The 14144-nt window shown below is 37.0% G+C and overlaps 1 protein-coding gene across 5 annotated transcripts in view; it reads right to left on the bottom strand.

Annotated features, from left to right (window-relative positions):
- The window catches only part of atp8b5a (ATPase phospholipid transporting 8B5a), a 32553-nt gene that overhangs the window by 2221 nt on the left and 16188 nt on the right, over positions 1 to 14144 (bottom strand). For 2 of the 5 annotated variants that reach the window (XM_081365368.1, XM_081365367.1), the window contains exons 5-27: positions 13908 to 14006; positions 12859 to 12920; positions 12295 to 12367; positions 12089 to 12159; positions 11838 to 11920; positions 9752 to 9910; positions 9399 to 9487; positions 8785 to 8972; positions 8244 to 8452; positions 8033 to 8079; positions 7790 to 7955; positions 7502 to 7690; positions 7306 to 7421; positions 6183 to 6347; positions 5636 to 5747; positions 5172 to 5277; positions 4805 to 4946; positions 3760 to 3943; positions 2899 to 3122; positions 2721 to 2804; positions 1760 to 2005; positions 1520 to 1658; positions 1157 to 1287 (exon numbers count right to left, since the gene is read on the bottom strand). In XM_081365368.1, coding sequence (XP_081221494.1) covers positions 1157 to 1287; positions 1520 to 1658; positions 1760 to 2005; positions 2721 to 2804; positions 2899 to 3122; positions 3760 to 3943; positions 4805 to 4946; positions 5172 to 5277; positions 5636 to 5747; positions 6183 to 6347; positions 7306 to 7421; positions 7502 to 7690; positions 7790 to 7955; positions 8033 to 8079; positions 8244 to 8452; positions 8785 to 8972; positions 9399 to 9487; positions 9752 to 9910; positions 11838 to 11920; positions 12089 to 12159; positions 12295 to 12367; positions 12859 to 12920; positions 13908 to 14006 — 3084 coding nt within the window. Of the gene's footprint in view, positions 1 to 1156; positions 1288 to 1519; positions 1659 to 1759; positions 2006 to 2720; positions 2805 to 2898; positions 3123 to 3759; positions 3944 to 4804; positions 4947 to 5171; positions 5278 to 5635; positions 5748 to 6182; positions 6348 to 7305; positions 7422 to 7501; positions 7691 to 7789; positions 7956 to 8032; positions 8080 to 8243; positions 8453 to 8784; positions 8973 to 9398; positions 9488 to 9751; positions 9911 to 11837; positions 11921 to 12088; positions 12160 to 12294; positions 12368 to 12858; positions 12921 to 13907; positions 14007 to 14144 lie in introns of those variants that run through there. The other 3 variants (XR_014030177.1, XM_081365369.1, XM_081365370.1) reach the window with 3 other exon arrangements.

Here is a 14144-nt window from a genome sequence, read left to right as displayed (position 1 = left end):
CTCTGAGCCTCGAGTTAGTTTACGTAGTGTTTTTGCGTAGCGCGTCTGTGTTGCACGTCACCACGTAGGCTCACTATTGGTCGACGCTTGTCATGTGTGTGATGCGTGATGACGTGCAACACAGACGCGCTACGCAAAAACACTACGAGGCCCAGAGAGAAGGAAATGAATAGTAGAATAAAGTCGTTATTTTTGTTTGTTTTTGCGCACAAAAAGTATTATCGTCGCTTGATAAACTTAAGATTGAGCCACTGGAGTCACTTGGACTATATTAACGATCTCTTTAATCACTTTTCTGGGCCAGCAAGTTTCAATCACTTAGAAGCCTATGGAGGAGTGATCAGCTCTCAGATTTAATCAAAAATATCTTAATTTGTGTTCCGAAGATGAACGAAGGTCTTACGGGGTTGGAACAACATGAGGGTGAGTAATTACTGACAGAATTTTCATTTTTGGGTGAACTAACCCTTTAATCAGAATTTGGCAAAATTACGATTTCTACTGAGTCATGTACAAGCTGCAATCCAACTGCCTCATTCCGTGAGAGAAAATCACTGTATTCTGCATAAATTCACTATTCTGAATTTAAACAATGCAGTTTCACATTTTTCATCTGCAGAAAATCGATAATTTGCAATATTAAGATATAAAAGAAAAAGCAACGCATTTCTGAAGTGACAACAAGACATTTTGTGGTGGTGTTGTCAGTCACTTTTGAAGCTAAGAAGTGTTAGTCCTAATTAAATGATCATGGAACAAGTAGTGATAAAACTAATAAGTGAGCATACTGTAATGGTAGCATCTCGAATCTCTTGAGAAATAACACTGGGCAAGGAAAAATGCATTTGTAGACCAGCAAACTTGCAACAAACATGTATACAGGAATATTATGATGCCAATACATATAAAAACATCATATTCAGAATATGGCTCCAACCTGAATATAGATCTTAAACGGAATTTGATGTGCATGCAAACATAGTCAATTATTAAATATTCAGAAAATGCCAATGAGTGAAAAATTTGCTGAAAATTGAATTATAATATACAAATAGTTCATGGAATAATAATGTAAACTGTAATTCTGTAAGTAAATGGAAGTGTGTGTAACAGTATGTTGAAGATCAATAATGTGCTGTAGAGTGAAGTAACTTACCTTGTCATTGATTGTAGGATAAAACTGGCTGCAGAAGAACCGGTAAGCAACCACAGGCAACACACACAATAGAGCTGTCAATGCAACAGTCAGCCACACGTTGGACTGGTTAAGACAATTCCGGGCAGTTCCTGGACACAACAAACAAACACACAGTATGCACTCTATTCGCACTACTATTAAGTTTTCCTTAACAATTAGTACGCAAAACAGCATGTAATATTTCAACACATTTCACATTATAGTATGCAACATTATCGTCACATTACCTTGTGCATTTTATTTCACAGTAGTAAGCTAGTAACAAAAATAATATACATTTAAATTTGTATTTGTAAAAATAAAATAAAAAGTCCTGCTTACCTACAAATGCAAAAGAAGATGGACGTAACCGGAAAAGTCCATCGGTATACATGGCGAAGGTCAATAGAAAGAACATTCCTAAACTTCCCCAAACGTAGAGATGGTTAACAACAGTCCAGTATGAGAGGTCCAGCCCCAACTATAGGGAAGATAGAGCAGAAATGAGTTGAAATTAGTGAAAATGAACCATCCAATCAAATGAATAACACGCAGGCACCCGCAGCGCAAGGTTAAACTGACCTGTACACACACGGTGACGGTGAGGCAGGTTTGAGTAATCAGTGCGAATGACTGATAGTCTGCACCATCTCGCCCGTCGTCTCTCGCCGTGTCATATATAGCGGCGTAAGGCACAAAGAACAGCACCAGAGAGCTGTAACAGCTGTGAAGTGCACACATCATGAAAGCACGTTTACTGAAGTACTGGCTCAACTGTCCTGGCACATACAGCTGAGGGATCTCGAGACTCCAGCGATCATTCACATCCTGAAGAAACATAAAAAACAGTAGTATGTAGTATTTCATTTCAATGAAATTGAATAGCATGTTATTCATCTCCTTAAGAACACACAAGAGCATGGTGGAGCATATTTTAGTGTTCGATGAAGATTAATATAAAAAGAGTCAACTCCTTGCTCTAAAAATATGTTTGTATCCATTCCAATATCAGTCAGAATTGCATTTGTTTGGACATACACAGATATAAATAAATTCCCCGTTATGGTGCATATTATACATCCCAAATTGTGATTAAAACAAATATACGCCATAGCTTGGTTTAAAATTGGTTATGGAAATCAGGTTTAAACTTGGTCTTTACATGACGCTTAATATTCAGCAGCAATAATACTGAATAATTTGACTGCACTGATGCTATTGGATGAGAACTCAACTTATCTGGATGATGACAGCACTGTTTTCTGCAGAACTGCTTTATAGCTGAACTGAACTCATTTCATAAGTGATGTACTTTACACAGTTGTTGAACAAAACTGAATTAACACTGAACTGGTTTCAACTGAATAATGTCTTTTTAAAGCTGCTTTACATCTAAATTTAATTCTGTTTGCTTCATTGAATCATTATTTTCCCTGTTTATCACTGTGAATCTGCTTTGAAACTTTGACTTGACTGATATAACCCAATTTTGTTTAATGAAGGAACATTCTTATGCGTGTAACAACACACACACATATCCTACCTGGTCAAACAGACTCATTCCCAGAACAGGCAGGGCAGTGTATACCAAATTATACAAGGTGATGAAGCCTTCGTCATATACTGTCTAGAGAGAGATGCAAGAATAAAAAACGATTAGTATGTTTTTATTAAGCAACGTTTTTGAAAGGGTAATTGCACGGAAAGAAGAACTGGCTCACCTGAGCGGAAAAGCCGCAAAAAAATGCGTACCAGAAGTGCACAAAGGTAAAGGTGAAGTTCTTATAGAAGAAGTAACGCAGAAACTTGCACATGCGCAGGTATGACCATCGCCCGTGTACCAGCAGGAGGCGCTGCAGGAAACGGAACTGAGCAAAAGAAAAGTCACTAGACAACACTGCCTGCATCCCCTCCTGACCGCTGATACCCACACCGATATGAGCCGCTGCAGAGAGAGGATACAGGCAAAGAGAGTCATATAAAACAAAATCCTTTGCAACAAGCTGAACAATCATTAACCATTATTTATTACTACTGGATTACTACTTGCATGTCATAATTTGCTACTTGCATGTCATACATAATTTGGTGAGAGGACATTCTTCTAGAGAACATTTTATTGGGCACATAATAAATAAATAAATAAATATATAAATAAATAATATCTGCTAAAAGTACTTTTAAAAGAACATTAGCATATAGGTGGTTTCAACGCTACAGTGTTGTTATTGTAAAATAAAACTAAAAAAAAAATCGTTTTCTGTAATTGAAAGCTGAAATAAAAGAAAATATATTATTATAAGAATGAAAACTTAAATGAAGAAAACAAACAAAACTACCCGAATACGTTTAAACTGAAGTACTAAAATTGCTCAAATTAACTGAAATAAAAATAAAGCTATCGGGAAAAAACTAGGCTACTAAAAATGACAAAACCAAACTAACATTAAAATGAAAACTGAAAATATAAAAATAAAATGTAATACCCACAGAAACGTTTGGGTATTTTTTTTATCGTAAATCAACACAAAGATGTTCCTAAGGATGTTTATTTTATTATTCATCTGTAATGCTGAATTCACCTTTAATCATGCTAACATCATTAGCTCCGTCTCCTATGGCCAGAGTGACCGCTTTCTTATATTTCTTGACGAGCTCCACCACCTGAGCTTTCTGCAGAGGAGTCACTCGACAGCAGATGACCGTCTTGCACATGCACGCCGCCCGCAGAAACTCCAGCTCCATGTTGCTCTCCAGAGCGAATGCCTACAAACACAAAGAACACAGACAATTGCATTACAGAGTTACACAGTCACACAATGTTGGGGAAAGTTCCTTTAAAAAGTAATGTTACAATATTGTGTTACTTAGTTTTATTTTTATTTTAATTCTGCATTACTTTTTGGCACCTGGGCTGGGCTTGCTTGTTTTTTTGATGAAAATAAAAAAAGTTTTATTTTTGGCAAAAGTAAAGGCCCTCTCCCACCAAAAGTGAAATGAATAAACCTCAGGCTGAAGAAAATGCAAATTTACGGCTGTCCAGTAGAGAGCGTAGCAATACATTTCTTTCTTTTTTTTCTTTTTTTTTTTTGTACAAATGAAACACAAATGTGATGTCATTCTTGCTTTTTGGTATGGTTGAATTGGATTATCAAAGGTCAGCAGCAAAGACATTGGCTAATAAAGGGAGATTAAATAAAGTATATTTGTATTATTTAACATATTTACTTATTGCAGGTTTGTGTAATATTGTTTGCATTTCACTGTTTTTATTAATTTTGAGGAATACTGAATCTGTTTTTGAGCAAGTGAGATGAGTAAATGTCTACAACTACAATAACCATCATGTAAGGTGTCAGTGGATAAATGGGAAAACAAAGTAACTTGCATTACTTATTTGTGTGTGTGTGTATATATATATATATATATATATGTGTATGTATATATATATATATATATATATATATATATATATATATATATATATATATATATATATATATATATATATATATATATATATATATATATGTATGTATATATATATATATATATATATATACATACATACATACATAAATACCGGAAATTAGATAGTGATAGAGTGATAGAGACTCTTTCTCTCACCAGACTATGTCCGTTTATCACCAGTCCGTAATCTCCGTTTACGTTTTCATCCTGAACCACTTTAGGAGTGTTGCCCAGGATAATCTCAGGAATAAGAAATTTATCTTGTTCAGTATCAGGACACATCTTTATTCGGGCATCCCTTTTCAAAAGAGAAACAAACATAAATATAAGAACAACAGAAATGAAGTAGAAACATACAACAAATGTCTAAAAACTACATTTTGGATATGAAATTTCATTGAGATCATTTAAATTCCCCAAGAGAACACCCTACTTTTGGAGGCCCACCCAAATGAGTAATGTTTCCTGCACCCATGCGTTTCAGTACATGATGCAATGATGTCATCTGCATGAGGTATATTACCTCAGCTCCTGTCTGACCTCCTCGGGTGAGTTAGATGTAACTATAAACACGTCGTTCATCTCCTCCCTCAGCAGGTTACATGAGTAGCCAATGTTCTCAGCGGTCTCTATTAGAGAAAGACAGACAGTACATCAAACTTAATAAACAATCCTGCCAAACATGAACAAAAGAGCACACACACATGGTGGGTAATCATTACATTAATTAATGATTATAAATGGCACAAGCTCTGAACTCATTATATTACATAATTGCACTTTCATAATGCAAAACATGGAGGTTTGAGTCTAAAACAGTCTTTTGGAAAAGATTGTGTTCCTTAATGCCTTCATAAGATGCAAAGTGCAGTAAAAGACTTAGGTTTACTTTCATGCATGTCAGTAAACTCCAATTTTCCAAATAACACCAGGGATACAGTGAAATATGAAACGGGGTCACTATTTTAGAATCAAATAATAAAGCACCTTGCTTGTCCCCAGTGAGCACCCAGATTTTGATTTCGGCTTTGGCCAGCTGTTCAATGGTATGAGCAACTCCATCCTGAAGTTTATCCTCTATGGCCGTGGCTCCAATTAACTACACAAAAAGGACAAGATGAAGAAGAGTCAACAAGCATGTTAGCCTCACATTCTAAAAAATAGCTAATATTAAGAGTGAATTAAACAGAGCATCAAACTATAACCTTTAACGGTGCTGAAAAAGAAAAGTTCAGTCAAACAAAACCAAACGGCTATAATGAATATTATGTGTGCTGTCTACAAATGAAGTCACAGACCAAAAGCACAAGAGGTGCAGGCAAATGACATAATATTTACATTTGCTGCGATTTGTACGATTAAAAAGAAAATTCTAGCAAAATAATCAAAGAATAAATGTGTGCTTTTTCATTCTCATTTCATTAACTTTTAATATTACATTTTTCTATCACATATTTTAATATCTTATATGATAAGCTAGTCACTTGATATTTTCATACACATATAAAAGGATGGTGCTGGATAGTGTGTATACCATCATGTCTTTCTCTATCTCCTCATATAGTTTGTCCAGTTTCTCTTCCCGTTCATCCATGGCCACACTGGACTCATGGTGGCGCTGTTTCCACTCTGAAAAATATTCCTCATCCAAATCCTTATATGCTAGAACAAGAGTCCTCAATCCCTCTCCTGCAAAGTTCTACAGAGTCAGAGAGAAAAATATTCAATCACCATCAAATATAAGTAAACGGGCAAGATATATACTAGTATATGTTAGTCTGTGAATGACGGGCATTCTGATTGTGAGGAAATCTTCAGATGGGTGGCAGGAGCCGCCACTGGCACGTCACGTGACCTGTCAGTGGCTGGCTGGCAGTCTACCTTGGCAAGTTTCAGAAACCATTTATTTTTTGCAGTTTTTGTGTTTTGTGTTCCTCCCTCTCTAGCTCATTTAAAATGCATCTGTTGATATGATTATGTTCTTTTGTATGATTGATGTTTTGGGTCCGGTTATCCCAATCAAATGGCCGTGATCACGACTGGTTGCTTTACTGACGCTCAATCCAGCCAGCCACGGTAAACAAATATTCTCTGTTTATGTAATCTGTATGAAAAGATAGAGATGTCAGTCGTTCTCATGGCAACTCATTATCTGCTAATGTGAACATGCCTACAGAGATGCGGGAGTTAAGACCGCAGTTTGAGCCAGTGGCTGGAATTGATAAGGCTCTGGGGCCCTGTGTCCACAGACAATTCACCCTCCTCGACTTCAAATGACCGCTCTGTTGCAAAGCTACTGGCGTCACTCCAGTCACTCTCCATCTTTGCAAGTCTGACAGCAGCTGTCAATTAATCCGTCACTGTGGGTCTCAGGTGCACCCCTCTATCTTCGCTAGGGTCTGCCCACTTTTCCAGCATTTTTCAAATATTGCCAGTGGGTGGATTCAGGCTCCGACCAGGGCTTGAGTTACCCTTTAAGAGGTTCTGCTTGAGTTTGGGAATTGTTTACTGATTATATAAACAGTAGACAGAAAGCCAAGGCAATTTACAAGGTTTTGTAATAGAGCTAAATTGTGTAAAGTGTGTGAGAGCACGAGAAAGATAAATATTTTGCGATTTTATCGTGTTCTCACTAGCGCCCTCTGGTGTTGACTCACATTGAGGTGTTCTGTGGTGACCTCCATCAGTTTACTGCAGGAGGGATGTAGTCTCTCATAAATGATGGTGTCTGCTCCTTTACAGTACAGGGAGAGTTTGCCCTCTGGATTGCGAACTGAAAGAAAACCACAAACCATATGAGAAAGGAGTCTTCTTAATCACTTAATTGGTGCCAGCCAATGCCAGTGTGCATACCAATCACAGACATCCTTTTTCGCACGTTGTTAAAGTCAAGGATGGCTAGCAGCTCATAGCTCCTCTGAATCCCCATCTCCTCTATGGTCACTGTCTCAGGGCTGCGCGAGCGGAACACAAATCCGAAATTACGAGCGGCAGTGACCAGAGCGCCCTCATCAGGAGACTGGGCCTGGTACACCAGAGCACCTACACAGCAAAACAGAAGGGAGAAAATGCAATGCATGTTTTAATGTACACATACATAGAGTATATTAAAAGAAAGGCATGTTATACACAATCACTCACCCTCCTTTTTCTCTTCTGCCATAACAGTGTGACAGAGAGCGAGTAATCTGAAGAAAGCATGAACGTCTGGAAGCTCCAGCTTTATAGCCTCTACCAGACTGTGATCATAAAAGAGGAACTTTGGGTCCGCGAGCCGGTTAAAGGAGAAATCCACTGGTGCCATTTCCTATTATAAAACTCGAACTCATTTACCCAGCAAACTCATTATAAACCCTTGTGTTTGTTTGAAACTTTGCTTCTCACCTCTGTGATCTCCAGCCTCTGTCCGCTATAGTGATCGATAACATCTCCTGTAGGGTAGAGAGAAAACACATTTTTAAGTTCAAACAGTATCTGGCTGTTTGATCATGACAGGGGAGTTTTATGTCTCAGGAATACTGCATTGGCAATCTTTTGAAATAATATAGGCCTATAAATATAATAAACAACTGATGCATGTGGGATGGGTCCTGACCATAAGATTTCCCGTTGATGGAGCATTTGTTGAAGGTCATGATGTTCTGGGTGAGCGTGCCGGTTTTGTCTGAGAAGATGTATTTGATTTGACCGAGCTCTTCGTTGAGTGTTGTGGTTCGAGCCTCAGCTGGCGTGTCAGTTCGAGCATGATACATGTTCCTGTCCCAGTTGATGTAGTAACTGTTGCCTAACCGAATCACCTCCATACTGCAACACCAGACACAGAAAATGAAAATGACATTTTTTCTTAATTAGTGCAACATTTCTGCATCATCAAAACTGACAAACTGACAAAAGTTTAAATGAAAAAAGACAGAAGCGCTGGCGCCAACAGGGCCCAAGAGACCTAGAAATCGTTTGTAGAATATTTCTTCATTTTACATCATAATGTCTTCATTAAGTACTACAGTTCTAACCCAAGTCATAAACTCTCCAAATATTAAATGTAAAAAACAGATTTTCAATGTGTTCTCAGACTTTTAATACATGTTGGTAGTTTGAATGAATGTTACAAAAAAATATACATGAACTCGCACTACCTAACATAAAGTGAGATGGGCACCACAGTGTTGAGGATTATAATGTAGGACCAGAAAGTGAGGAACGCTGAAAAAGCTATGTTCTCTTCGCGTGGAAGAAAGGCGTTGAACTTTGACCCTGCCTGGTGTTCCCAAATCCCATTCCCGACAGCCAGAATAATACACATCAGAGCCAGAAGCCCAAAAATCTATAAAGAAAACACAACAGATTAACCTGTTACCAACCTTGCAATATGTTATGAGCAAATATAGACTTTAAATTATTGTATTATTTATTCATTCTTTGTTCTGTTCACTTCTATTGTCTATATACACTACTTTTTTAGATATATTTAAAAACATGATTTACAGTACTACTGTGATGGCAAAGCTAAATTTTCAGCAGCCATTACTCCAGAGCCTTCAGAAATTCCTTCAGTTGTGCTACTTATTAAAGCTTTTGTGGAAGCAGTGACATGTTTGTACATGATTTTTTGACGAAATAGAAAGGTCATAAATAACAGCATTTATGTGAAATAGAACTCTTTTGTAACATGAAATCTCAATGCAGCATGCATAATATATCAATAAAAAATAAAAACGTGAAAGATCTGCAGATTAGACATTTAACTTACAAAGAGCACCAGTACATTCATGAGTCGATCAATGCTCGTCCTCTTAAAGGTGCTTTTCCCACAGTTTTGCATCAACTTGGTCTCTGGGCCTGAAGAACCAATATACTGTATATGAACCACAACACTTTTTCTTTAGTAGTACAATCTACTATAATGAATCCAATCATAAATCCAGTGTGATTTTTTATTTAAAAGGGTCAGTTTTTGTTTAGTCTGTTAAGTCTATGGGCTGGCAGACCATTTTACACCCTCAAAAACATACATCACACATTCTCTGAAGTAATAAAGAATAATTGAACTGGGACACCAGACAGCTCCAGAACACACATCACACTTCTATCTGACATAATTACCAGCAAACAGCACCAGGCCAAAGCACCAGTCTGTGTTTCTAAGAGTGCAGCCCCTGAGCAGGACTCGCTCGTTGTCCAGGGAGTATTTCTGTGTGCCGAACGTCAGTGTTCCTGTAAATCGATCCAGACGGTTGTTAGGAGGCTCACAGCACACCTCCCCTGAAGAAAGCACAGAGAAGACCAGAGGAAAGTGTTATTTCTCTGAGACTTTAGAGTTCTCGGTTATGTTTAAGTAAAGTTAACTTTTTCATGGACAGCATACTGTTGCTCAGATAATTTGGTCTTGGAAAAATGTTGGTTTTGACTTATGTTAATAGCCTACACTTCTGAGCACAAAATGAGAACATTGGGATCTCTTTTGAATTTGTAAGATTACTGGGGGTTTTATAGAAGTAAAATAATACTTTTTTATACGAATTTGAACCACTGAATTTGTGGAAGCGAATTTGTAAAGCAAAATAAAATGGACTGAAAATTGCCTGTCGAATATTATAGGTAGTATTTTTAAACAGAATGAACATTTTGGAAGTGAAATCTGAAAGGTGAATATGGATTATTGAATTTTTAATAATGAAAATGTGTGTGAAATATTTTGAATTGAAATATTCACAGCTTAAATATACAACCATGTTGAATATCAGCCCATAAAAATGCAAGCCCTAAAAATACAATGCATTAAAATACAAGCAGGGTTAATGCAATGCATTTTTTTTTTCAAATAGTGCAATTCAACAAGCTTTTTTGTTTCAAAAACATTTGCCATTGTTTTAATTCCATTGGTTTTGCTTATAGTTTCATCACGTTATCTAGAAAAGTAATTTGACATATCAAAGACGCAATTTGTTTTTTTATTTTGTATCAGTTGAAAGTTTAGTTGATTGCTGACTCAAGTCATTACAATTAATATCTCGTGAGCTTAGAATTATAAGGTTCTATCTCCACTTTTGGTCGAAATTGAGTTTTTGACATAATCTGATTCATTAGGTGTTTATTAATGCCTGTGTGGTGTTATTTTTGTAAAAAAATATTTTGTAAGTAGTTATTAATAAATAAAAAGGTTCCATCTCTCCATTGCCAGCTGGGATGTAAAAACTTTGATGCTCAATATCTCAGAACTACCCTAAACGGAGATAGAACCTTATAATTCACTTATAGTGACTGTCAGTAACAGTGACTCACAGATATATATCACATTCACATCTCGGAACGGTCAGCATGTCATCATTCACAGTAAGAATCAATGATGCCATAACATTGCACAGCTTCTGGTTGTGAAACCGCCAAGATTTAAATTCCCGAAGAAATGGGATAACCTTTTACCGGTGAGAATGTGATGTTTTGTATTTTTATATGCATTAACTCAATAATACAGGTTTTCAAACAGTGGTAACTTTTTAATTTTGTGTTAGCTGACACCTTTGTCTTGTATTGTGTTAGTTTAGCAAAATCATCTGCTGAAATCTATTGCAGATATAGATATTCATACATGCATCTAACTACAGTTGCAGACACTCAGTCAACTCGCTCTCGAGTGTTTACGGACAGGCTTTGACCATTCCAATATGGCGGACAGCTTCTATATTCGGCCCATTGAAAAAGCTGCTAATGAGGCATCTAAATATATATCTATGAGATTTCAGACATGCCCCTCCCCCTTTGGCTCTCCGTGAATGGAAAGAGTAGGATCACGGAGGAAATGTGACAAATGACAAAATATCACAAACCACACACACATCTTCAATGTGTGTTTATCACCATTTTCTTAGGACATAATTTCAAATGTATGCTCTAAATGAAAGGGTTAGCCCACCCAGAAATGACATTTCTGTCATTAATTCCTTACTCTCATGTCCTTCCAAACCCGTAAGACCTTCATTCATCTTCATTCATCTACTGCGGTATAAATGAATTGATGCCACCTCTAAGCAGCATTAAACAGTGACATAAATGCCACTTCAGAAGCGCTTCTGTGTCACCTTTTACAGTATAAATTTGCCATTAGATTTTTTAGATTTTAAAGTGGCACTAAAACACTGTCATTGACTCCAGTAAGAAATTCTGTTTTTCTTTCTCTCTTTTTCCTCACCATTGAAAGCTGCCAAAGAATCTAAATTGTCGCCCATGTCTCCGGTTACAGTCAGAGCCTGTTTGACCTTCAGGTTTGTTTCTCTATGTGGAAAAATGACAAATCAGAAATCTAGCACTTCAACTGTAAAAACACAATCCATTGTGTATTTCTCATGAAGTAATTTCAGCTTAATAGAAAAAAAGTGTTTAACATAGCTTCAAATATGAAAACCACAGCAACAATCTCTCCGTTTTGTTTCTTGTACTCACCCATCCAGCTCTGCGGTCTCAATGTAGATCAAGTTGAGCGGTTCGCTGCTAGACAACAGGAGCAAATCTGCCTGTGAGGAAGATGGCGGAGAGACAAGGGGATTTTAATTCAATATTCATTTACATCGGATCTTGAATCTTTACGTAAAGATTTACATTTTAAATTATGTAAATGTAATATAAATGTAAATCTTTAAAAGTATTACTGTGACAAACTGGTTGTTCTCCAACTTTATGATGTCTCCCACTTGCACATTCATCCATTTCTCGCTTATCAGTCTATTATGAAAGAAAATGACATAATTCTGATTACAATCACAATCAAGTTGCAACACTAAGGGTGTGTGCATCATTCGTTTCTATTTAACTCAACATAAATTATGAATGCACAATCTTGCGGAGCTTGATTTTGACATATGATGAGGGACCACCAGAAATCTGGTGAAAACAGATTTCTGAACAACATAGAATATAAGGCATCATTCTAGTAGTTATTCATTGTGTGTGTGTGTAAGGTGAAAACAGGTCAGAACAACAGGAAGAACATTTCTGCGTCTACAGCTGTGTCCTGTTGGGATTGATGCAATTGTTTTTTAGTAAGTTCGAAATTCAAAACATTCCAGATTAAACCAGAAATAGTATGAAAAGTAGACGCACCATTTATAGAAATTTAAAACACTTGGGAGTTGGAAAAGGTGTATGGAAAAGGTGTATGGAAAAGGTGTGCAGGTAACAAGTAAGACTGAAACATAAATATGACAGCCACTCACTTTCCATTGATAAGCACATTCACCTTACGGTTATTCACCTGCCTGTCACTTCTGTGGCGATTCTGCAAAGAAATAAAAAGAGAAAAAAAGACTGAAGGAAAATATTGGAGCAAGAAACCATACGAAAGCAAAAAGAAAATGATGACAGAAGCCCCTACGGGATAAATGAATTTGAAGACAGAGAAGAGAAATCTTTAAATCTGTCTTTAAATGCAAAGATCTGCTGCGTCCAGAAACTGGCTCATTCCAGCTTTATGAACGAGGAGAGAAAGAGGAGCGATTCCCTAATTCCCCTCCACTTCCCTCAGCAGGAACATAAGGACTATTGTATTCCTGCTGTGGCTGAGGTGGCTCCTGTTCACCGTATCAGATTTTCCAGTCCACCACTGACAAATTCAGACCCGTAACCTTTTGCTTTACGAGTTTCTGCTGTTCGGAGGAAAGTTTGCGTGATGCCCGTGCGCCAAAGTAAAGGGCATTTAAATTAAACATGTACTGAGTATTATAGTAAAAGCTGTCATTTTCATTAACTAAATGTCATTTATTTCCTACCAGACCATAGGAAAAACCAAGGTAGCTCAATTTGCGATCTAGCAGAGGGTTCTCTGGATTACAGGGGGACTGAAAAAATGAGTACTAGTAGCTGTAGTCTGATTTCAACAATGTTTAAAGAATTTAAACTCCTTTCCAGGTACAATACGATATTTATGAAAAGTGGGATTTTGGGACTAATGAGATTTCATCCAGAACTTTACGGCATAAAATAATCACACAAAAAAATGCATTCATTCTTTACATGGAAAACATAACCTTTATTTTCCCCTTAACATGCAGTCTTAGAGGTTTTTAACCACAGCTAAATAAACCAACAGAATTAAGGACTTCAGGAATACAGAGCAATAAGCTTTAATAATCAGTCTTTGGCCTATATAGTTAAATCACAGTCAGATCGCGCTAGTTCCAGTCAGGAGGGGAAAAAATTAAAGAAAGATGAACAACGGATGAATAGATCTTCAGTGTGTTGCATACAGTCACATGTGTGTACTTACAATATCATCAATGGCATCTTTGGCTGCAGTCACTGTTAATACCAACACTAGAGGGAAGACAGTGGTGAACCAAGGCAGAGAGGAAATAGCAGGAATAACCTACAATACAACACACATACACACACACACACGTTAAAATGTGCTTTGAATGTTGCAATGTGATGATTAAGTATTAAAAGCAAAAGCCAGCAACATACTGGTAGCTACAGTACATCACATTGTGAGCCAGAGATGGTG

Source organism: Scardinius erythrophthalmus, assembly GCF_964197995.2.
Source record: "Scardinius erythrophthalmus genome assembly, chromosome: 5".
Classification (NCBI taxonomy): domain Eukaryota; kingdom Metazoa; phylum Chordata; class Actinopteri; order Cypriniformes; family Leuciscidae; genus Scardinius; species Scardinius erythrophthalmus.
Note: the sequence above shows the minus strand (reverse complement) of the source record. Positions and strands in the feature narration are given on the sequence as shown.